Raw genomic sequence first — 24,372 nt, 5'->3', positions numbered from 1 at the left:
AATCTCCCTACTATTTAAAGAGCTCTCATATATTGATAAGAAAGACCGGTAGTTCAATAAAAAATGGGCAAACAATATGACAGTTCACAAAAACAGTAAGGCCTTAGACACATATACAGATGTAAGTTTGGCAAAACACTCTTGGCAAGATTGTGGGGAGATGGGTCCTTTCACCCATTGTTGGTGGGAATGGAAAATGATACAAGCCAGACAATGTTTATCAAAATTACAAATGCATTTACATTTTGTTTTATTGTTGTTGTTTTGAGCAGGATCTCACTCTTTAACGCAGGTGGCAGTACAGTGGTACAATCGCAGCTCACTGCAACCTTGATCTCCTGGGCTTAGGTGATCCTCTTGCCTCAACCTCCTAAGTAGCTGGGACCACAAGCACACACCACCACACTCAGCTAATTTTAAAAATTATTTGTAGGGACAGGGTCTCGCTATGTTGTCCAGGCTGTTCTCAAACTCAAGCGACCCCCTTGCCTCAGCCTCCTAAAGTGCTGGGATGACAGGCATGGGCCACTTCACTCAGCTGCATTTATACTTTGTTTTTCGTTTTTTGTTTTTTTTTGTTTTTTTTGAGACAGAATTTCACTCTTGTTGCCCAGGTTGGAGTGCAATGGTGCAGTCTCGGCTCACAGCAACCTCTGCCTCCCGGGGTCAAGTGATTCTCCTGCCTCAGCTTCCTGAGTAGCTGGGATTACAGCCATGAGCCACCACGCCTGGCTAATTTTGGATTTTTAGTAGAGACGGGGTTTCTCCATGTTGGTCCGGCTAGTCTTGAACCCTTTACCTCAGGTGATCTGCCCACCTTGACCTCCCAAAGTGCTGGAATTACAGGCATGAGCCACCGCGCCTGGCAAGCATTTACACTTTGAACCAGTTACCTTACTTCTAAAAATCTATCTGAAAGAGATTTCCATTTTATCAGTTAGCTACTCTTGGGTAAAAAACCACTCCCAAACCTTGAGTTTTCTTACCGAGGTAAACAACAATGTATTGTTTCTCCAGATTCTGAGAGGAGCTGGGTGGCTTGTATTATGTAAGTGGCTGCAGTCAGCTGGCACCGCGGCTGGGGCTGGATGGCCCAAAATGGCCTCACTCACCTGTTGTCTGCTATCTTAGCTCTGATGACTAGGTTGGCGGGAACAGTTGAGCCACTCCCAGCATGTTACATTTCATCCTGGGTTTCTTCTTAGCATAATGGCCTCAGAGTTCCAGGAAAGTGAAAGTGGAAGCAGTAACGAAATCCTGAGGCCTTGCTCAGAATTTGCACATGACTTCTACCACATTCTGTTAGCCAAAGCAAGTCTCAAGTTGACACCAACTTCAAAGGTTGGGGAAATAGAATTTTAATTCAACATGTCTGCACATGTATGAAATGACCCATCCATCCAATGTAATTCACCCAGTATTTGCAAATAATCATAACTTGCCCATCAGCAGGTACAGAGCTGTCAAAAATAATTAGAAACTTCATTTTGCATAGATATGAAATATTTGTTCATTGAATATCAAAGTGTAGAATAAGTATTGTGCTTACTGTTATGTAAGAAAAAAATTGTGTGTGTGTGTGTGTGTGTGTGTGTGTGTATTTGCTTGTATCTATGTCAGAGGCGTTTGAACCAGAGCAACTCCATCTTGAATAGGAACTGGGTGAAATGAGGCTGAGACCTACTGGGCTGCATCCCAGACAGTTAAGGTGTTCTAAGTCACAGGATGAGATAGGTAATCAGCACAAGATATAGGTCATAAAGACCTTGTTGATAAAGCAGTTTGCAGTAAAGAAGCCAGCTAAAACCCACCAAAACCGAGATGGCAATGAGAATGACCTCTGGGCGTCCTCACTGCAGCACTCCCACCAGGGTCATGACAGTTTACAAATGCCATGGCAATGTCAGGAAGTTACCCTATATGGTCTAAAAAGAGGAGGCATGAATAATCCACCCCTTGTTTAGCATATAATCAAAAAATAACCGGCCCAGCTCAGTGGCTCGTGCCTGTAATCCCAGCACTTTGGTAGGCCGAGGCGGGTGGATCACCTGAGGTCAGGAGTTCCAGACCAGCCTGGCCAACATGATGAAACCCCGTCTCTACGAAAAATACAAAAATTAGCTGGGCATGGTGGCAGGCGCCTGTAATCCCAGCTACTTGGGAGGCTGAGGCAGGAGAATCACGTGAACCCGGGAGGCGGAGGTTGCAGTGAGCCGAGATTGCGCCACTGCACTCCAGCCTGGGCGACAAGAGTGAAACTCCATCTCAAAAAATAAAAAATAATAATAATAATAACCATAAAAATGGGCAACCAGCAACCCTTGGGGCTGCTCTGTCTATGGAGTAGCCATTCTTTAATCCTTTACTTTTCTAATAAACTTGCTTTCACTTTACTCTATCGACTCACCCTGAATTCTTTCTTGAGCAAGGTCCAAGAACCCCCTCTTGAGGTCTGGATCCAGACCCCTTTCTGGTAACATCTGCATAAAGAAATTCTGGAAGGTTTATAAGAAACTAATAAAAGTGGTTCCGTAGGTATGGTTCATGGGAACAAAGTGGCTAGTACAGCTGTTAGAGTAAGAATTTCATTGAACCCTTTTGGTAATATTTAAGATTTTTGTACTATGTGAAAGTACTACCTATTTGAAAAAATATATTAAATAAATAATGGTAAAGAAAGAATGTTGGTCGGGCGCGGTAGCTCACGCCTGTAATTCCAGCACTTTGGGAGGCTGAGGCGGGCAGATCACAAGGTCAGGAGTTCAAGACCAGCCTAACCAACATAGAGAAACCCCATCTCTACTAAAAAAATAGAAAAATTAGCTGGGCATGATGGCGGGCGCCTATAATCCCAGCTACTCAGGAGGCTGAGGCAGGAGAATTGCTTGAACCCAGGAGGCAGAGGTTGTGGTGAGCCGAGATCGCGCCACTGCACTCCAGCCTGGGCAACAGAGCGAGACTCCTTCTCAAAAACAAAAAAAAAAAAAAAGAAAAGAAAAAAGAAGGAATGTTAAAAGGTAATATATCAAAGAATGGTACCTTTGAGTAATTTTAACCAATTTTAACTATGTCTTAGTTAGTTTGGGCTGCTTTAACAAAATACCATAGATGGGGTGGCTTAACCAACTGACATTTATTTCTCACAGTTCCAAAGGTTGGAAAGTCCAAGATCAAGGTGCCAGCAGATTCTGTTCACAGTGAGGGCTCACTTCCTAGTTTGCAGACAGCCACCTTCTTGTATTATTACATGGCAGAGAGAGAAAGCTCTGGTGTCTGGTGTCTCTTCCTTTTTGTTTTTTTTTTGTTTGTTTTTTTTTTGAGATGGGGGTGTCAAAAAAAGCCCAGGCTGGAGTGCAATGGCACAATCTCGGCTCACTGCAACCTCCAGGGTTCAAGCAATCCTCCCACCTCAGCCACCTGAGTAGCTGGTACTACAGGTGCATGCACCATGCCCAGCTAGTTTTTTTGTATTTTTGGTAGAGAAGGGTTTTGCCATGTTGCCCAGCCTGTTCTTGAACTTCTGAGCTCAAGTGATCCACCCGCCTTGGCCTCCCAAATTCCTGTGATTACAGGCATGAGCCACCATGCCTGGCCTTCTTTTTAAATAATGGCACGAATCCCATCATCCTCATGATCCTCCACCCTTGGGATCTCATCTAAACCTAGTTACCTTTCAAAGGCCTCACCTCCTACTCCCATCACATTGGAGATTAGAGATTCAACATATGAGGCCGGGCACAGTGGCTCATGCCTGTTATTCCAGCACTTTGGAAGGCTGAGGTGGGTGGATCACTTGAGGTCAGGAGTTCAAGACCAGCCTGGCCAACGTGATGAAACCCCATCTCTACTAAAAATACACAAAAAAATTTAGCTGGGCATGGTAGTGTATGCCTGCAATCCCAGCCACTCGGGAGGCACTCAGGTGATCTGCCTGCCTTGGCCTCCCAAAGTGCTGGGATTATAGTGTGAGCCACCGCACCTGGCCCCCATTTGACTAATCTCTGCCTCCCCGTGCCACCTGGCACAGGACCTATTACACCTGTTGTGCTCAGGAACAAAAGAATGAATACCCATTTGACCTATCCATCCATTAATCAGTAAATCTTTATTCAGGCCCCACTCTTTGTACCAGGACGATGCTCTGATGCTAGATAGAGACACAGTGGTGAGCAAAACAAGTGTTCATCTGGGCAGGGCGCAGTGGCTCACATCTGTAATTCTAGTGCCTTGGGAGGCCAAAGCAGGAGAATTGCTTGAGACCAGGAGTTTGAGACCAGCTTGGGCAGCATAATGTCTCTACAAAAAATTTTAAAATTACTCAGCATGGTGGCATGTTCCTGTAGTCTCAGCTACTCAGGGGGCTGAGGTGGGAGGATCGCTTGAGCCTGCGAGCGCAAGGCTGCAGAGCAGAGAGTCCTGATCGTGCCACTGAACTCCAGCCTGGGCGACAAAGTGAGATCCTGTCTCAAAAAAGGACTTCTCTAAAGTCTTTCAATAAAATTTAATTCTTTTCTCTCATAAAGGACATTAACATATGTTTTAAAGATTTATTCTTAAACACTATAGTTTTTTTTTGTTTTGTTTTGTTTTGTTTTGTTTTGTTTTGAGATGGAGTCTTGCTCTGTCGCCCAGGCTGGAGTGCAGTGTAATGATCTCGGCTCACTGCAACCTCCAGCTCCTGGGTTCAAACAATTCTCCTGCTTCAGCCTCCCGAGTAGATGGGACTACAAGCACGTGCCACCACACCCGGGTCATTTTTTGTATTTTTAGTAGAGACAGAGTTTCACTGTGTTAGCCAGGATGGTCTCGATCTCCTGACCTGGTGATCCGCCCGCCTTGGCCTCCCAAAGTCCTGGGATTATAGGTGTGAGCCACCGTGCCCAGTGATTTTTTTAAATTAATTAAATTTTTTCCTTAGAGACAGGGTCTTGCTATGTTCCCCAGGCTTGTCTTGAAATTCTGGCCTCAAGTGATCCTCCTAGCTCAGCCTCCCAAAGTTCTGGGATTACAGGTGTGAGCCGCTGCACCCTGCCAGGTACTATAGATTTCTATAAATGGCATTTTTACATTTCCTAGTAGTTTGCTGGTAAGATTTATAAAGGCAGTGTATTTCAAGATCTTTCACTTTTTTTTTTTTGAGATGGAGTCTCACTTGTTGCCCAGGCTGGAGTGCAGTGGCATAATCTCGGCTCACTGCAACCTCTGCCTCTGGGTTCAAGCGATTCTCCTGCCTCAGCCTCCTGAGTAGCTAAGATTACAGGTTCACACCATCACGCCTGGCTAATTTTTGTGTTTTTTAGTAGAGACGGGGTTACACCATGTTGATCAGGCTGGTCTCGAACTCCTGACCTTGTGATCTGCCCGCCTTGGCCTCCCAAAGTGCTGGGATTACAGGCATGAGCCACCATGCCCAGCCAAGATCTTTCTCTTATTCCATCAAACTTACTCCACATACAGTAACAGCAAGAGACCCAGGAGTGATCTAGGACCCTCCTCCCTCCTTCATCACCTGTTCCAATCTGCAATTGTGTCTGACAAATTTCCCCCCATGACACACCTCTGTAATGGATGTTCCATCCCCACCTCTAGGCCTCGGTGCAGGCCTCATTATTTTTGGCCTGGGTGATTCCTAACTGATCTCCCCATCAACATTCACAGAGTCAGAGCTACTGCCAGCTTGACTGCACCTTGGTGGAAATTAGTTAAAGGCATTCTTTCCTCATGACACTGTACCTCCACCTGTCAGATAATTGTTATAATAAATATTCAAATACATGATGTCTGGGATGTGAGCAGTGCTCCTGGGGCGTGCTGCTTCATGTAGTGCACTCTGGCACAGCCATCTGTGGTGGTCCCACACACAGCCACCAACAGGATCTTTGTAAAATGAAAGTTTGATCATGGTATTCTGTTAGGGGTTGAATGTTTGTGCTCCACCCCAGCTGCATTCATATTTTGTGTGTGTGTTTTCTTGAGATAGTCTTGCTCTGTCACCCAGGCTGGAGTGCAGTGATGTGATCTCGGCTCACTGCAATCTCCGCCTCCGGGGCTCAAGTGATCCTCCCACCTCAGCCTCCCAGAGTTCGAGATCAGCCTGGCCAACATGGTAAAACCCTGTCTCTACTAAAAATACAAAAATTGGCTGAGCGTGGTGGCTTACACCTGTAATCTCAACAATTTGGGAGGCTGAGGCGAGCAGATCACCTGAGGTCAGGAGTTGGAGACCAGCCTGACCAACACGGAGAAACCTCGTCTCTACTAAAAATACAAAATTAGCCGGGCGTGGTGGCGCATGCCTATAATCCCAACTACTCCGGAGGCAAAGGCAGGAGAATCACTTGAACCCAGGAGGCGGAGGTTGCAGTGGGCCGAGATCGCACCATTGCACTCCAGCCTGGGCAACAAGAGCGAAACTCCGTCTCAAAAAATAAAATAAAATAAATAATAAAAATTAGCCAGGCATGGTGGTGCATGCCTGTAATACCAGCTACACAGGAGGCTGAGACAGGAGAATCGCTTGAACCTGGGAACCAGAGGTTGCAGTGAGCCAAGATCACACCACTGCACTCCAGCCTGGGTGACAGAGCCAGACTCCATCTCAAAAAATAAAAAAAAATTTAGCACTTTGGGAGGCCAAGGTGGGTGGATCACGAGGTCAGGAGATCAAGACCACGGTGAAACCCTTCTCTACTAAAAATACAAAAAACATTAGCCGGGCGCAGTGGCGGGCGCCTGTAGTCCCAGATACTCAGGAGGCTGAGGCAGGAGAATCGCTTGAACCTGGGAGGCAGAGGTTGCAGTGAGCCAAGATCGCGCCACTGCACTCCAGCCTGGGTGACAGAGCCAGACTCCATCTCAAAAAAAAGAAAAAAAAAATTAGCCAGGCGTGGTGGTGCGTGCCTGTAATCCTAGCTATTGGGGAGGCTGAGGCAAGAGAATCACTTGAACCCAGGAGGCGGAGGTTGCAGTGAACCAAGATGGTGCCACTGCACTCCAGCCTGGGTGATGGAGTGAGACACTGTCTCGAAAAAAAAAAATAGGCTTTTGAGACAGAAACTACCACCCCATCTTGAAAATCAGTTATTCTTTTTTGCTTTTATTTCTCCCTTCCTTTCCTTTTATGCTGGGTTTTTAATAACGCTTAACTAGTGCTTGGCATAAAGAACTCCAGGAAGTGGCCTTGAAAAACTAAGCAGGGAATCAAGGTTGCAGCATGTCCGGCCCTGGGAAGAATGCTGAGTGCCTCCTATATTCCTGTTGCACCCGAACCAGTGCCAGCCAGACCACCAGATGGTCCACTGCTCAAGACTGTCATTGAGACCAGACACACTGACCCACCTCGAGTCAACCTGTGCATAGCTTCCATATATCCCCTCTCATAACCACCCCCTCTCATAACCAACCCCCCACCGGCTGAGCACGGTGGTTCATGCCTGTAATCCAGCACTTTGAGAGGCCGAGGTCGGGGGCTGCTGGTTGTAGGGGCGTCACTTGAGCTCAGGAGTTTCAGGCCAGCCTAGGGAACATAGCGAGACCCCATCTCTACAAAAAAAATCAAAAAGTGAGCCAGGTTGGTGGCGTGTGCCTGTAGTTCAGCTTTCTCGGAGGCTGACGTGGGAGGATCGCTTGAGCCTGGGAGGTCAAGGCTGCAGTGAACTATAACTGTGCTACTGTACTCCAGCCTGGATAACAGAGTGAGAGCTTGTCTCAAATAATAAATAAATATATAAAACCCAGTCAGCCTGAAAATTTTGAGATGAGACTTTCAGACATTAGTCTGCCATCTCCTCAGTTTGCTGGCTCTCCGAATAAACCTGCTTTCCTCCTACCAACTCTTTTTTTTTTTTTTTTTTTGAGACAGAGTCTCATTCTGTTGCCCAGGCTGGAGTGCAGTGGCATGATCTCGGCTCACTGCAACCTCCGCCTCCCAGGTTCAAGCGATTCTCCTGCCTCAGCCCCCCCGCCCCAGAGTAGCTGGGATTACAGATGTGAGCCACCACGCCCAGCTAATTTTTGTATTTTTAGTAGAGACAGGGTTTCACCATGTTGGCCAGGCTGGTCTTGAACTCCTGACCTCAGGTGATCCGCCCGTCCTGGCCTCCCAAAGTGCTGGGATTACAGGCATGAGCCACCGTGCTCGGCCCCCATCTCTCGTCTCGTGTTTGGCATTTGGGCAGTGAGCAGCTGAGCCTGGATTTGGCTATGCTTTCCCTCTAGTGTCAGGAGGGCCAAGAAAGACACCGTGGCTGAACTTTGATAGAAGAGCAGGAGGTGGGCTTGGGGATGTTAGAGGGAAGGGAGTTCCAGGGGAAGAGAATGACACGAGGAATGGCATGGAGATATGAAAATGCAGGGAATAACGGGATAGGAGTAGAGGGTGCGTGAGAATAGGTGGCATGCCCTAAAGTGGAAAGCCAGGTTAGGAAATTGGGGCTTTACCCCATAAGCAATGGGAAACCAGGGAAGTTTTCTGATCAGGGGCTGGCCTGGTTATATTGATGCTTTAAAAAGGCTGGCCAGGCACAGTGGCTCACACCTGTAACCCCAGCATTTTTGGGAGGCCAAGGCGGGTGGATTGCTTGAGGTCAGGAGTTCAAGACCAGCCTGGGCAACATGGTGAAACCCTGTCTCTACAAAAAATACAAAAAAATTAGATGGGTGAGATGGCACGTGCCTGTGGTCCCAGCTACTCAGGAGGCTGAAGTGGGAGGATCGCTTGAACCTGGGAGGTGGAGGCTGTAGTGAGTGGAGATTGTGCCACTGCACTCCAGCCTGGGTAACAGAGCAAGGCACCATCTCACAAAAAAAGGGTGGGGGCACTGGGTAGGAGACTGCATAGGAAGTTCCTTCATGATTCAGATGACTCACTTTGGGTAGCCCATAAGTGATCATGAATGTAATGAGCTTGAAATCACTGATCAGTGAGAGGAATTGCCATATGTGTGTGCCTGTGTCCATCTTTAGAGCTGCAGCCAGATTTGAGTGGTGCGCCATTCACTCATTCATTCCTATAACACATAATTACTGAGCGCCTACCATGTGCCAGGTGCCGTGGAGCCACTGGAGAACCAGTGAACACACAACAGACAAAACTCCCTGCCTTCATAGTTTGCTTTGTTCTTTATGCCTGGGTAAAACGGGTGCAGGAATATGCCATTTATTCATTCTGATTTTTTTGTTTGTTTGTTTTTGAGACAGTCTTGCTCTGTCTCCCAGGCTGGAGTGCAGTGGCACGATCTTGGCTCACTCCAACCTCTGCCTCCCAGGTTCAACCATACTGGTTGCCTCAGCCCCCAGAGTAGCTGGGATTACAGGCACATGCTACCACACCCGGCTAATTTTTATATTTTTATTTTTTATTTTTATGTATTTATTTATGTATTTTTGAGATGGAGTTTCGCTCTTATTGCCCAGGCTGGAGTGTAATGGCGTGATCTCGGCTTACTGCAACCTCCGCCTCCCAGGTTCAAGCAATTCTCCTGCCTCAGTCTCCCTAGTGCCTGGGATTACAGGCATGTGCCACTACACCCGGCTAATTTTATATTTTTAGTAGAGACAGGGTTTCTCCACGTTGGCCAGGCTGGTCTCAAACTCCCGACCTCAGGTGATTTGCCTGCCTCAGTCTCCCAAAGTGCTAGGATTACAGGCATGAGCCACTGCGCCTGGCAGGTCACATTTGTTTTGGGGGCAATCACATTAAGGACTAGGGAGGAAGACATATGTAAAGGAAAGGGGCTTCGTTCAAGTGGGAAGACCAGAGAGAGAAGGCTGTGCTGACGGCCCAGGTGAAAGACAGTGAGGGCCTAGACTAACCTGAGGTGGTGGGGACAGGAGAGGGCCTGGAGACAGCTCTGGGTGTCACAGTTGAGAGAGGAGCTATAAGAGCATGCTTTTACAAGAATGGGCTGTGAGCCGGGTGCGGTGGTGTGCCCCTGTAGTCCCAGCCACTCAGGAGGGTGAGGTAGGAAGACTGTTTGAGCCCAGGAGTTTGAGTCCAGGCTGGGCAACAGAGTAAGACCCCATCTCTTAAAAAAGAAGAAGAAGAAGATGGAGAAGGAGAAGGAGAAGAAGAATGGGCTTTGCAATCAAAAGATACAAACAAGGTCAGACACAGTGGCTTATGCCTATAATACCAGCACTTGGGAAGCCGAGGTGAGAGCCCAGGAGGCTGAGACCAGCCTCGTCTCTGCAAAAAAAAAAAAGAAAAAAAAAGTTAAATTAGGGCCAGGCACAGTGGCTCACACCTGCAATCCCAGCACTTTGGGAAGCCAAGGCGGGTGGATCACCTGAGGTCAGGAGTTCCAGACCAGCCTGGCCAACATGGCGAAACCCTGTCTCTACTAAAAGTACAAAAATTAGCCAGGCATGGTGGCAGGCACCTGTAATCACAGCTACTTGGGAGGTTGAGGCAGGAGAATCACTTGAACCCGGGAGGCGGAGATTGCAGTGAGCCAAGATCGCGCCATTGCATTCCAGCCTGGGTTACAGAGTGAGACTCTCTCTCAAAAAGAAAGAAAGAAAGAAAGAAAATTAGCTGGACACAGTGGTGTATACCTGTAGTCCCAGCTACTCAGGAGGCTGAGATGGGAGAATCGCTTGAGCCCAGGAGGTCAAGGCTGCTGTGAGGTGTGATTGCACCACTGCACTCTAGCCTGGGGAACAGAGTGAGACCCTGTCTCTGGAAAAAAAAAAAAAAAAGCAAACAAGACCCCAGCCCTGCCCTTTATTAACCTTGTGAACTTGGATATGTTATGTGACCATTCAAAGCCTCAGTGTCCTGGTCTATACACTTGGGATCTTAGCAGTGGCTGCTGTGAGGTTGGGACGTTTCTGGGAGCTACCAGCATAGTGAATGCAACACGTTGGATGCCCAGAACATGGTGGCATTATAATGGTGGGGAGGCAAGGACAGCCTTCTGTGCTTTGAGTGGCTGGGTGGATGGAGATGATGCCATCTCTGAGGGAGAACACAGGAAGGAGCACTTTGGGGAGGATACAGCCATCTCCTTGAGGTCCCCACGTCAGCGCTAGCCATGCCCACTGTAGTCATGGATCTACTCATGGCTCTGGTGGCATCTTCAATCTCTGTCTTCTTGGTGCCCAGCTCAGAGCTTAGGCATATAGTAGGGGCTGTCTTACGGGGGGAGGATCTGGCTTGCAGGTACAGATGTGGGCACTGCAGACACGGAGGTGCAGGAAGATGCAGGTAAAGAAGGAAGAGAATGCCAGGCATGGTGGCCCAGGCCTGTAATCTCAGCACTTTGGGAGGCTGAGGTAGGAGGATCGCTTGACCCTAGGAGTTCAAGACCAGCCTGGACAACATAGTGAGGCCCTGTCTCTACAAAAAATAAAATTAGCCAGGTGTGGTGGCGCGTGCCTGTAGTCCCAGCTACTCAGGAGGCTGAGGTGGGAGGATCACTTGAGCCTGGGAGGTTGAGGCTGCAGTGAGCCAAGATTGCACCACTGTACTCTAGCCTGGGCAACAGAGTGAGACCTTAACTCAAAAAAAAAAAAAAAAAAAAAAGAGAGAGAGAAGAGAATGGACGGAGCCCAGGGAACCCTTAGGTTGAAGGGCTGTGGGAAAAGGGAAGGACCTGGAAGGAGGCTGGGAGACAACACTCACAGGTCAGGTTGGGGGGTAGGTGGGCGGAGCACCACGGACAGGAAGGTTTCAGGAAGAGGGGCTCATCAGGGTCACATGCTGCTGAGAGGTCAGGGATGGTAAGGCCCGACTGGCGGTGTGGGATGAGTGTTTATCAGACACAGATTTGGCACCAAGGAGGTCACTGGGTACCTGGCAAGAAAATGCCGGGCGTGGTGGCCCAGGCATGTAATCCCAGTACTTTGGGAGGCTGAGGCAGGAGGATCGATTAAGAGTCAGACCTGTCCCATTGCGGACCGGCGCCCCATTGCAGGGGGTGGGAGCAGATGGTGTGGTGTAAGGATGGGGAGAGGAGAGGTGGGCTTAAGAACAGGAGGTCACTCAGACCCTCAGGGGCACCTGATTTCCCTTCCCACTAAGGACAAATTTCATGTTCAACAGTCAGAGCCATCTGCAGATGGAGGAGGTCCTGGGAGGTAGTGATCACCCTGTCCCCGGAGGCAGACAAGCAGAGCTCCGAGACCCACCGCGGCGGGAGAGGCCCAGGCTGTGCAACACAAGCCCCGTGTCCTTCTCAGCAAGCACCTGGCTGGTTCCCTGCATCGTAAAAACCACACAGAGGGTCAGTCTTTCTATTTCTAGTGTCCGAAGAGCCTCCTGCAGGAACACACACGGGCTCACACCCAGAGGTGGTCGCGCGCAGCCTCACGCAGACACCAGACACAAAACACAGCCGCGATCTGTGTCTCCTGGAAAGGGATCCACATCCCGGCTCCCAGGTTATTCCCTGAATTCATTCCCTCACCCCCTCTTTCCGCCGGGCCACCCCACCCCCCGGGCCACCCTAGCATCTCCGCTTGGCTCTCCGCATCGCTCCCTGCTCCTCGGGCTCTGCCCACCCCCACCCGCCTCCAGGCCTCTCCCGCCCCCTCCTCGGGTGTCCCCCAAGCCCGTGACTACAACCCCCAGGCGCCCCAGGCCCGGGCGCTGCGCATGCCCCCTGCTCCCTGCGCGCTCCCGCTCCCCCCGCCCTCGCTTCCTCCTCACCTCCCTCCGCCCCCCTCCCCCGCGCTCGGCTCCCGCATCCCTCCATCCTACCCTGTGCCGCAGCCGCATCGCCACCGCAGCCCGGCAGAGCCGAGCCCGGCCCAGGCCCCTGCCCCTGCCCGGCCCTCGGCCAGCCGCCCCCGGCCCCGCCCCCGCCCGCAGGCCCCCCGCAGCGGCCGCGGCGCCCCCCGGCGCCCCCAGACCCCGGCCTCCGGCACAGAGGCGGGAGACCCGGAGCAGCAGCAGAGGCAGGAGGACGAGGAGGAGGAGGAGGAGCCGTCGCAGGATGAAGGATCGGACTCAGGAGCTGCGGAGTGTGAGCTTGGGGGTGGGGAGAATGGGGGGGCGGGACCCCAATATTGGGGGAGCGCGTGGGGATGGAGTGGGGGAGGTGCTGGGACGTGGGGGCGAAGGATGAGATCGGAGGTTGGTAGCCGGGGCACCCCAGTATCTTCAGGCGCCTGATGTCTCTCCAGTGAACCTGCATTTTGGGGACAGTGGCTGGAAGGGGTTGGAGGCCATTAAGACACAAGGGGGCAGGAGAGGTCTCAGGGGCTTCGAACACCCCGCATTCCCAGGAGGGCCCCAGGGTCTGGTCTGGGGATGGCAGAGAGTGCATGTCAGGAGAGACCGGAGGGGACTGTCATCCCCCGGGCCGGTTTGCCAAAGAGAAGCATGGGGGCGGTGACTGGGCCAGGCTGAGAGTCTAGCAGGACCCAGATTCAGGGGATGCTACGGGGAAGGACACAGGTTGGGAATGAGATGCCAGCACCTGGCAATGAATGAAGTGTGTGTGTGTGTGTGTGTGTGCACACGCGCGTGTCACTCCCCATAGGGAGGGGGCATCTCTCTGAGACAGGGAGGGAAGAGGTGGCCTCCGGAGAGAGCCAGAGGGCCAGGGCCTGAGACGGGGTGACCCAGAGGTGGGAGATGGGGATGCAGAGGAGAGGGCCATGGAACACGGGCCACGCTCTGCTGGGGGGAACTGGGGCACCCGGGGCAGTCAAGGGCTGATGCAGGCCCCAGGTCTGCAGGCCTGAAGAGGCCCGGCTCCAGGAGTCTGGCCAGGAAGTCCCTGGTTTTGGGGGGACAGGGGAAGGACTGCAGTGGAGGCTGCTACCTGGAGGAACTGGAGAGTGGGGCTCGATGAGAATGGTTTCAGGGGCAGGGAGGACGCTGGGGCATTTGGAGAAATGACCTGAGGCCCGAGGAGGCAGCGCTGACAGTCCGCACTGTGCTGGGCTGGTGGTGTTATGTTAATAAGGGTACCAGCCCCAGCTGAGCTGCCCAATGCACTGAACCTTTACAGGGAACTGGTGGGTTGTTACCCCAGGGGTTATTACCCCACTTGACAGATGAGGAAACTGAGATTCAGGCGTGGGAAGGGACTGGCCCAAGGTCACCAAGCAAGTGGGTGGGGGGCAGACTGCAATCTGGGTTTCCTGTCTGCCAGGTTGACACAGGTGTCTGCTTTTCTGGCCTTTGAAACAGAAGTTTCAGCACTGGGGGTGAAGAGCTGTCCCCTGGATTTGAGGGTGGGGACCCAGGTTACAGACAGACGAGGAGAAGGTGTTTGGAGGCAAGTGACCGCTGTCTCTGGGGACAGACAGGTTGCCAAATGGGAAGCAAGGAGGAGCTGGTGGCTGAGGGAGGGAATTTTGAAGGTTTCTTTATTACATTTTTACTGAATATACACTCAGGCATGAGGAAAATGACAGTAATAATAAACATTGTTTGAAGTGTTTTATGCATATTCACTCATTTTGATCCTCACAGCAATCCTATGAGACTAGTTATCTCATTTCATAGATATATAAATACCTTTTTAGATATATAGGTATATGTTATCTCATTTTATAGATAAGGACACTGAGCTCAGAGAGGTTAAGTAATTAGACCAAATTCACACAGCTGGTAAAGGCAGGATTCAAACCCAGGCAAGCCGGCTTCAGCATCGGTGCTGTCAATTCCACTCCTCAGTTTGCAGAGCAGGCTTTCCTCTGTGATGTCATTAGAGCCCCACTGACCTCCTGGCAAGTGGATGGAGAGGCTCTTTCATTTTAGATTTGGGGAAACTGAGGCCCGGAGTGGTTGAATAACTTGCCAAAGGTCACACAGCTAGCAGGTGAGGGATCCGGACTTGAACCCAGCTCCCCTGCTACCAGGACTATTCCATGACTCTAAAACCCAGGGAAATCGAAGTGGGTTGGGATCAGGTGGTGTGGAATTGGGGTATAATTCAAGAAAGAGGGAGGGAAAAGGCTAAGCGGGGTAAGGGGGAGGCAGGGGAGGGGGAGGCCTCATGAATGAGTCAGGGGCCCCTGCTCAGAGGTAAGGAATCCTGTTGGCTGTGGCTGCCGGAGGTGGTGTGGAAGGGTGAAGGGGCTGAGTGGATGTAGTGGCTTTGGTATTAGTCACAGCTCAGGGAAACTGGAGATTCAAGAGGGGGCGGGCGGGGTGGGAAAAGCTGACAGATTAGGGTAGTGTAAGGGTCTCCCTGCTACAGTTGAAAGCAAGGAGGCTGGGATGCGGGAGACACCCGGCAGGGTGTGGGGGACCTGGAAATGGGGTCTCTGAGACACTGGGAGGGATGAGGCAGGGGCGGTGGTGGGAGGGGACGTTAGCCCAGGGGACTGATTGTCTTTCCAACAGTACCTTGGCATTCCCAAGGGGTTCTCAAGTCCGTTTGTCACACAGTGGTTTCGGGAGCCAGACTGTCTGGGTTCAAATTCTAATTTTGCTACTTCCTGTGAGACCTTGGGCAAGTTGCTTAACCTCTCTGGTCCTCAATTTCTTCGTGTATGAATTGGGAGAAGTAAGAGTACCTGTTTCACAGGGTTATCCTGAGGACTGGAAGTAGTTAATATGCATCAAGTGCCTAGGAGGGGGCCTGGTGCCCAACAGTGCTGTGTGTCTGTTACCCAGCAGATGGCTTGTTTATTTCTCTTCAACACCACACAAGCCCCCTGCGATGGGCAGGACATGGCCCCTATTTTATTTTGGTCCCTATTTTATTTTACATTGAGGGCCAGAGGGGGTTAAAAAAACCTGACTTGTTCAAGGTCAGATAGCTTTTAATGGTCGAGGTGGGCTTGAACCAGGGTTTTCTGCATCCAGTTTACCAGGCAACCTTGGTTGGTGCTAGGCTGATTGTGGAGGCTGTGATGAGGAGTTAATCAGCTAAATAGGTGTCCCAGGGTCTAAGGAGTGAAGCCAGAGTGGGGCTCAAGAGGAAAGAGCAGAGCGAGTGAGGTGGAGAGGAAGGTGGGTTATGGGAGAAGACAGGAGGGGCACAGGGAGGGCTGAGGTCTGAGACGCAGCTGTGGAGTCGGGTGGGAGAAGTGCGGAGACAACCTGGGACGAAGGCGGGGCCTGCAGTGCAGGAGCCTGAATCTGAGGCTGGACAGGATGAAGGCTGCTGAGGGACCGCCCTGAGCCCCGAAGGCCCTCAGGTATGAGGCAGGCACAGTAGGTGCTTTAGCAACGCAGCCTTGAAATCACAGGGGGCGGAGACCAGCGAACCCTGGGCGATGGATCCATATCCTCCAGCTGCTCTGGGCTGCCTTTATTTATATTTAAAAAAATGTTTTTAGAGACATGGTCTTCCTCTGTTGCCTAGGCTGGAGTGCAGCGGTGCAATCACAGCTCACTGCAGCCTTGACCTCCTGGTCTCCAGGGATCCTCCTGCCTCAGCCTCTCGAGTAGCTGGGATTACAGATGCGCTCCACCAGGCCTGGCTAATTCTTTTTACTTTTGTAGAGATGGGGTCTATGTTGACCAGACTGGTCTTGAACTCCTGGCCTCAAATGATCCTCCCACCTCGCCCTCCCAAAGTGCTGGTATTCCAGGCATGAGCCACCGCGCTCGGCTGGTACTGGGCTTCTTTCTGCTATCCAAACACACAAGTTTACCTCTGTCCAAGGACCCTCGTGCATGCTGTTCCCTCTGTCCAGCATGCTGTTCCATCTGCCCTGAATTCTGTTTCCCCAGCATTGTGGCACAGTTGGCTCCTTCAGGACCTAGCTCAGATGTCATCTCCCCAGAAAAGCCCTGCTGACCGTCCTGTAGAACTCCTTCTACAATCCCCCCCAATCCCCGTGTCTCTTGATCCCATCTTTCTGCTTATCTCCCTCCTGCTATTCAGCACAATCTGAAATGGTCTTGTTCACCTCCCATTGTCTGCCTCCCCCACTGGAATGCCGGCTCCCTGGAGGCAGGCCCTTCTTGCCTGTCTTCTTCACCACCACATCGCCAGCAGCACCCAGAAGAGCACCTGGCACAAATCAGACACATCTGTTAGATGAATGAATGACTTCACGAGGCAGAGGGAGGATGAGAAAGGGGCAGGGGGTAAGGTAAGAAAGATGGAGGAGAGAGGTCAGGGTGAGAGGGCCAGGCTGCTCAGGGGGAGGGAGCAAGGAGAGGCCCCAGCCAGGGAGACAGATGGACTGAAGCAGAGGGTGGGGGAAGGGGCGCAGGGGGAGGCTGCTGCCTCCGATCAAACGATGATGCTTGCACCCCTGAGGAGCATGAGGAGCCCGTGTGTGTCAGTGCTGGGGCACGCATGTGTTTACACACACACACGTACACACACGCACACTCTCTCTGACTTTTCTGTCACCCAATTCCAGTCTCTTGCCGCCTCTGTGTTTTTGTCACTGTCTCACCATCTGTCTCTCTGGTCACTGACTTGCTGGCTCTCACTGTCACTCTCCTCCTTCCGCTTCTGTATCTGTCCTTGCCGTCACTCCACATCGACATACACACAAGGCCCGTGGTGGCTCCGGTGTGGAAGACCTGGACTTAGGGGGCCCCTGAGGAGGTCAGGCTGCAGCTGGAGGCTTGGATCTGATGTGCGCAGTACCCAGGTGCTTCTGGAAGGGGCTCGGGGCGCTGCACTCTCTCATTCAATCCCTCTCAAGTGCTCAAGGAGCTGTGCGCTGTAGAGCAGAGTGCCTGAGTTTGAGTCATCCCATCAGCTGTGTGATCTTGGGCAAGTTACCCAATCTCTCTGCACCTCCACCTCCTCATCTGTCCAATGAGAATAAGAATATGACCTCATGGAGTGGTTATGAGGATTAAACAAGAAATGCAGGCTGGGTGCAGTGGCTCACGCCTGTCATCCCAGCGCTTTGGGAGGCCAAGGAGGGAGGATCTCTTGAGCCCAGGAGTTCGAGACCAGCCTGGGCAATATAGTGAGATCTCATCTCTCAAAAAAAAAAAAAAAGAAGGAAAAAGAAAAAAAAAGAAATGCAAAGCACTTGTAATAGGACCCAACTCATGGTAATCAGCACATATATGTTATATGTATGTGAATTGTTATCCTCCTCGATTTGCACATGAGGAAACTGAGGCTTGACTCATTCACCTGCAACCTGAGGCCACCATAAAGTAGACTGGGGCACCTTTGATCATCTTTTCCTAGGTAGTATGGTTTGCCCACAGCCTGCTTTCTTTTTGGCTGGCCTAACTTCTTCCAGAAATGGATGCTGTGCTCATTACTAAATATGCATCACTCAGAGCACGGAGGGCCCCTCAGAGCAGGATGGGCACTTGCACCGGTCTGCTCATTTCAGTGACGAGGGAACTGGGGCCCAGGGAGGAGTCGAAGTTTGCCTGGGGTCACACAGCAAGACAGATGGAGGCTGGGAGGCCTGGCCTCCTGTCCAAGCTCTTCCTGCAGCCCTGGGCCCCTCCTACTGATTTTCCGTCCTGGGTGCAGGAGTTCAGCAGTCCTGGGGACATGGCAGAGTGGGCTTTTTAGGACCACGAGGGACTGCCATCTGTCAGCAGGATAGAAGGGAGAGAGCCTGAGATTTAGTGCCAGACAGTCCTGGGTTCAGGTCCTGCCTCTGGCCTCATTTGCTGTGAAGCTTTAGGCAGGTCAGGCAACCTCTCTGAGCCTGTTTCCTTGTCTGTAACATGGGATCGGCCGGGGGTAGGCATTGTTACCACTCAGCAAATGCAGAGACTAGGCTCAGGGGTAGAGCCAAATGGTCTTCTAACAGCTGACCTGGGACAAGTTCTTTTTTTTTTTTTTTTTTTTTAAGAGGCGGGGTCTTGCTCTGTCACCCAGGCTGGAGTGCAGTGGCACAATCACAGCTCACAACCTCCTGAGCTCCAGGGATCCTCCTACCTCAGCCTCCCAAGTAGCTGGGACTACAGGTGCACACCACCATGCCCAGCTAATTTTTGTATTTTTTGTAGAGGCATGGTCTTGCTATGTTGCCCAGGCTGGTCTTGAACTCCTGGGTTCAAGTGATCCTCCCACCAGAGCCTCCCAAAGTGCTGGGATTATAGGTGTGAGCCACTACAGCTGGCCTGAGTTATTTAGCTCTATGCCTCAGTTTCCCCATTTATAAAAGGGGGCTATAATAATACCTCCAAGGGGACTTTTATAAGAATGAAATGGATAGATATATGTGGAGCACATAGAACAGTGCCCGGCACATTGTAAAACACCATCTAAATATTTGCATAATTATAATTATGTTGGCCAATGGTCCTTACAGAGTCCTAATGAAGATTAAATGAGATAACAAGAATGTAAGACTTACGCAAAAAATAGCATCAAGTGCTCTTATTTTGCTAGGTTGTCCGGACACAGAGCCTTCCCCAGATTGGGACTCAGCAGGCGCTCACTGAGAGGGAAAGTAACTGGGAACCGAAAGTCAGCGGGGGAGGTAGCCCAGTCTGGAGCCTAACAGGGGTCTTTGCAGGGCTGGATGTCCATGGTTTTCTGGCCCTATGTGGCCTGGGTGCCCTTGGGCAAGTCACTCTCCTTTCTCCCCTCTGGCTTCCTGTTCCCTCATCTGTGAAATGGGGACGATGATGTTTATGCAGCTTTTCTTACAGGGCTGGTGGTGCTGAGGATCAAAAAGGATTATGGATGTAAAAGTGTTTGTAAATGGTAGAGGATTATTAGCTCCCAGCTCTCTTTGTATTTATTATACCAAATAAACCACACTTGGGCCTTCTATCTTTCTTCCTCTCTTGAAGGCAAACAAATAGGTAGCCCAGGGTGCTCCAGAAATGAACCTAAGGGAGGTGGCTCCAAGAACAACAGGAGAGATTGAAATTAGATTTTAGGAAAGAGTTCCTAACGTTAGCATGGGAAAGTGAGAGACACAGAGAACGGGAAAGTCCTCAGGCACCCGGGCCAGGGAGAGGCCGCATGACCTGCGTGAGGCTGGTGGCTGAGTGAGTGGTTGAAGGGAGAGAAAGGGCAGAGGAAGGCTTTTGGCTCTAGGGGAAGGAGGCCTTGTAGCACAGCTGGGTTTTGAGGACAGAGAAAGTGAAGAGCATCATGGTAGGCCGATGGGTCCTCAGAGGTGAGCCCAGCATCCCAGAGCCTCTCAGGGTCCCCAACTTATGCCACCTGTGCCGCCCCACTTTCTGGGGGCAACCGTGAGCTAAGACGGAGGAAACCCCCTTTCCAGGCGGATGGTTGGGATTGTCTGGAAACTCAACCCAAGTGCTGAACACATTTTCCGACACAGTGTGGGCCCAGCGTCTGTGTGAAGACTCCCTGGAGTTCCATTTGGGCTGGGCTTAGCAGGGAGGCTGGGGTGGCTTCAGGAGCGTGGAGCTGGAGGCCCCCCGGGCTGTGCGGGCTTTTCCTGGGGCTGTGGGGCACTGCTGATCCTGAGTTTTGGCTGTGTGGACTGCACCTAGGTCCCATCTGGCCCTGTCTAGGTTCAATCTGAGCTGTCTGGGATCTGTCTGGGATCTGTGTGAGCCTCGGCTAGTTCAGTCTGAGCCTGTCTGGTTTCTGTTAGGCCCTGTCTGCGTTCCGCTGGGACCCTGGCAAGCTCTTCTTTTTGGATTCCAACTGACTACACCCCCAGGTGGATGCTGTTTGGATCCTGTCTTGCTTTCACCCAGGCTCTAGGGTTTGGATTCTGTCTGAGCTCTGGCTGGGTTCTTTTTGGAAATCAGGATGACCTCTGTATACATTTCCACTGGGGCTGATCAGGGCTCCAGATGTCATTAAGCTTGATGGGCTCAGATTTTGCCGTCAGACCTCTGTCCCAAGCAGAGAAGGACTCAGGTGTGTGTAGCATGGGGCACCTCCCCTACAGCCTCTCCTGTCCAGCTCTGAGCGTGTGTGCAGACATGAGGCTCGGAAAAGCTGGAAGAACAAGCCCAGTGAGCCCTCCCAAATGTCCTCAGGGGTGCAGCTGAACGCCAGTGTGTCCACACATGTCAGTGCAGCTCAGCTGTGAGTCTGCGTGCGGGTGAACGCCAGCATCAGTGCATCTCCATGTGGGTGTCGGGGGGGCCTATTCCTGTGTGCCTTGGGTGTCAGCTCTTCTGTCTGTGTCTCGAGTCTGTCTGTCGGTGGCAGTGGTGCTGTGGGTGGGTAAATCTCTTTGTGTCTCTGAGCCCTGAGGGTGGAGGGTTGAGCAGCTGCAGGTTGCAACTGGGAAATCCAAGCCAGCAAGAGTAGGTGGGTGTGAAGTTGGAAGGGGCTGGATGAAAGCAAGTGAATCCACTGCGAGGGAGAGCCGGCTGGGAGGGGAGGGAGAGTGGGCGGGAAGAGGGGGGCACAGGGCGCAAGGGAGGTCGGGGTGCTGCCCGTGTCTCTTATCCAGCCCTCATTGCTTGCTCAACTTGGCGCCTGCCGCTGGCAGTGAAATGACCTTGCATAGGGAACATGTCTGGTCGGGTGGGGCAGGAGAGGAAGAGAAGGAGTAAAGTGAGATCCGGGCAGGAGGGCAGGGACAGTAGGGAGATCCAGGCTCCCGGGACTCCAGTCCAGGACCCTTCATGGAGCCCAGGGTCAGTTACTATAAGCCTGACGTTGAGCCGGTTGTTGAAATATTGAAATCATCCCTATTGGCTGGTCAAGGCTGGCTCTGCGCCCCCAAGGCCACATCCACCCTGAGAGGGGTCTTTTGCCAGTTCCTTCTAAGGAATCCTTTGGGCTGACAAACACTTTTGGTGCCTTTGCCATCTCCCCTGCATGGGACCCCTCCCAGGACCCCTTCTCTGAGCCTAGAGCTGGGAGCACCTGTGTGTGCATGGCAGGGAGAGGGTGGGAAAGCCGGAGAGCCAGCCTTGGGGACCCAGGTAGGGTCTGCTCACGGACTCAGCCTTCCTTGCCCCCAGGCGAAAGACAGTGATGATGAAGAGGAGGTGGTCCACGTGGATCGGGACCACTTCATGGATGAGTTCTTTGAACAGGTAATGGGCCTCCAAGGCCCCCAGCCCCAGCGCTCAGCTCCAGCACCCAGCCCCAGCCCCAGCCCCTAGTCCCACTGCCCAGCCCCAGCCCCAGCCCCAGCCCCAGCACCCAGCCCCAGCCCCAGCCCCCAACCCCAGCCCCAGCCCCAGCCCCCAACCCCAGCCCCAGCCCCAGCCCCTAGTCCCACCGCCCAGCCCCAGCCCCGGCACCCAGCCCTAGCCCCAGCCCCAGCCCCAGCACCCAGCCCCTAGCCACCAACAACTTCCTCTTCCCTGTCCCCCACTCCCCTGCTCCTGCACCCTCCCTGGCCTTTTATCAGCCGTTCTGGGGCTGGTCCATCCCCCTGAACCCTGGCTGGTTCCCCTGGAACCCGTTGTTTGGCCTGACAGCTTGGCTGGGTATAGCCGATTTTCTGCTCCAGGTGGAAGAGATCCGGGGCTGCATTGAGAAACTGTCGGAGGATGTGGAGCAGGTGAAAAAACAGCATAGCGCCATCCTGGCCGCCCCCAACCCAGATGAGAGTGAGTGTGGCTGCTGGGGACTGGGGGGTGGGAGGAGAAGGGGTCTGGGTTTCCCACCCAGACATCTCACTTGCCCTCGCCCTCCCTTCAGAGACCAAACAGGAGCTGGAGGACCTCACTGCAGACATCAAGAAGACGGCCAACAAGGTTCGGTCCAAATTGAAAGGTGAGGAATACAACCCCTCAACCAGGGAGGAAAAGAACTGTGGGTGGAGCGTGGTGGCTCAGGCCTTTGGGAGGCCAAGGCGGGGCCAATTGCTCGATCCCAGGAGTTCAACACCAGCCTGGGCAACATGGCAAAACTCTGTCTCTGCAAAAAATACAAAAATTAGCTGGGCCAGTTTGGGAGGCCGAGGCGGGTGAATCACGAGGTCCAGAGTTCAAGACCAGCCTGGCCAAGATGGTGAAATCCTGTCTCTACTAAAAGCACAAAAATTAGCTGGGCGTGGTGGCGGGCGCCTGTAATCCCAGCTACTCAGGAGGCTGAGGCAGAGAATTGCTTGAACCCGGGAGGTGGAGGTTACAGTGAGCTGAGATCGTGCCACTGCACTACAGTCTGGGTGACAGAGAGAGACTCCGTTTCAAAAAAAAAAAAAAATTAGCTGGGCATGGTAGTACGTGCCTCTGTTCCAACTGCTTGGGAGGCTGAGGCACAAGAATCGCTTGAGCCCAGGGGGTTGAGGCTGCAGTGAGCCGAGATCATGCCGCTGCACTCCAGCCTGGGTTACAGATAGTGACCCTGTCTCAAAAAAAAAAAAAAAAAAAAAGGAACTGGGCGTGGTAGCTCACACCTATAATCCCAGCACTTTGGGAGGCCAAGGTGGGTGGATCACCTGAGGTTAGGAGTTCAAAATTCTAACCAAATCCTGGTCAAAACTGTGAAACCCCATCTACTAAAAATACAAAAATTATCCGGGCGTGGTGGCAGGCGCCTGTAATCCCAGCCACTTGGGAGGCTGAGGCAGGGGAATCACTTGAACCCAGGAGGCAGAGATTGCAGTGAGCCGAGATCGCGCCACTGCACTCCAGCCTGGGTGACAGAGCAAGACTCCTTCTCAAAAAAAAAAAAAAAAAAAAAAAAGAACTTTGCCATCCATTGAGCAAAACAGGCCTTTCTCTAAGGAATTTCTACAAAGTTCCAGGAGCCAGATTATTAAACAGTGAGAAAGCACAAAACCCCAGCTTTCCCCCTTGCTCCAATTCTTTGGAGAAAGATATATGATAGGAAATGAGGGAAAGGAGAGTGTTTGTCTAAATTGCATCTGAGCCCTGCTGGTTCCACCAGCATGAAGGTTCACCAGAAAAAGGTGATCTTCTGAGTGGCTTCGATTTCATTAAGTCCTCATCTCTCCTGAGCAGGCTCCCGGCATGGCACAGAGCACCCAGTGGGTGGGCCCAGCAAATGCCTCTGAATCGGTATCCTTGGCTCGGGACAGATTGGACTTGTGTGGCTGACATCAGGGGCTGGCAAACTTTCAAGAGGGACTTGCCAAATGTTCATTTATTCACTCTAATTTAAGGACTTGGGTGCTGGTAATAACCATCTTCCCCCAAAGCACCGTGGGTTGGGAACCTCCTTGTCTGCTATACCAGGGAAATAGCAGTGTTACCGGCATGCTGTTTTGCATGCTCCTGGTAAGTCAGTATCAGAAAACGTATGCTGAGCACCTCCAATGTCCGAGGCACATTGCTAGGCTTTGGGGAAGAGGAGCTATATCAGCTACCTGGCCCAGAGAACACTGACCTTGGCCCAGAGAGAGAAGGGTAGTAACTCCATGCCCTCTGGACTGGAGGGGAGGCCATATGTGAGCCTCTGATGTGGATTTGCAAAAACAAGCCCTTTGTACTCAGGAGAGTCTGCTGGATGGAAACTGTCTGAATCTGGGAGCACGTTAAGTGCAAATCCAGGCAGACAGAGTCCAACCTCCACCATCAGCTCACCCTGGACAAGTGCCCTACTCTCAGCTTCCTTATCAGTACAGTAAGACAAATGAAAGCAATTTCAAAATTAGTTT

At 51.9% G+C, this 24,372-nt stretch overlaps 1 protein-coding gene across 2 annotated transcripts in view; it reads left to right on the top strand.

Annotated features, from left to right (window-relative positions):
• Window positions 1–24,372, top strand: part of STX1B (syntaxin 1B) — a 43,692-nt gene that overhangs the window by 9,544 nt on the left and 9,776 nt on the right. For both annotated transcript variants that reach the window (XM_063654269.1, XM_054455664.2), the window contains exons 2-5: window positions 12,044–12,965; window positions 21,761–21,835; window positions 22,258–22,357; window positions 22,449–22,523. In XM_063654269.1, coding sequence (XP_063510339.1) covers window positions 12,060–12,965; window positions 21,761–21,835; window positions 22,258–22,357; window positions 22,449–22,523 — 1,156 coding nt within the window. In that variant the 5' untranslated portion in view covers window positions 12,044–12,059. The remainder of the gene's footprint in view (window positions 1–12,043; window positions 12,966–21,760; window positions 21,836–22,257; window positions 22,358–22,448; window positions 22,524–24,372) is intronic.

This window comes from Pongo pygmaeus, chromosome 18 (genome assembly GCF_028885625.2).
Source record: "Pongo pygmaeus isolate AG05252 chromosome 18, NHGRI_mPonPyg2-v2.0_pri, whole genome shotgun sequence".
Taxonomy (NCBI): domain Eukaryota; kingdom Metazoa; phylum Chordata; class Mammalia; order Primates; family Hominidae; genus Pongo; species Pongo pygmaeus.
Note: the sequence above shows the minus strand (reverse complement) of the source record. Positions and strands in the feature narration are given on the sequence as shown.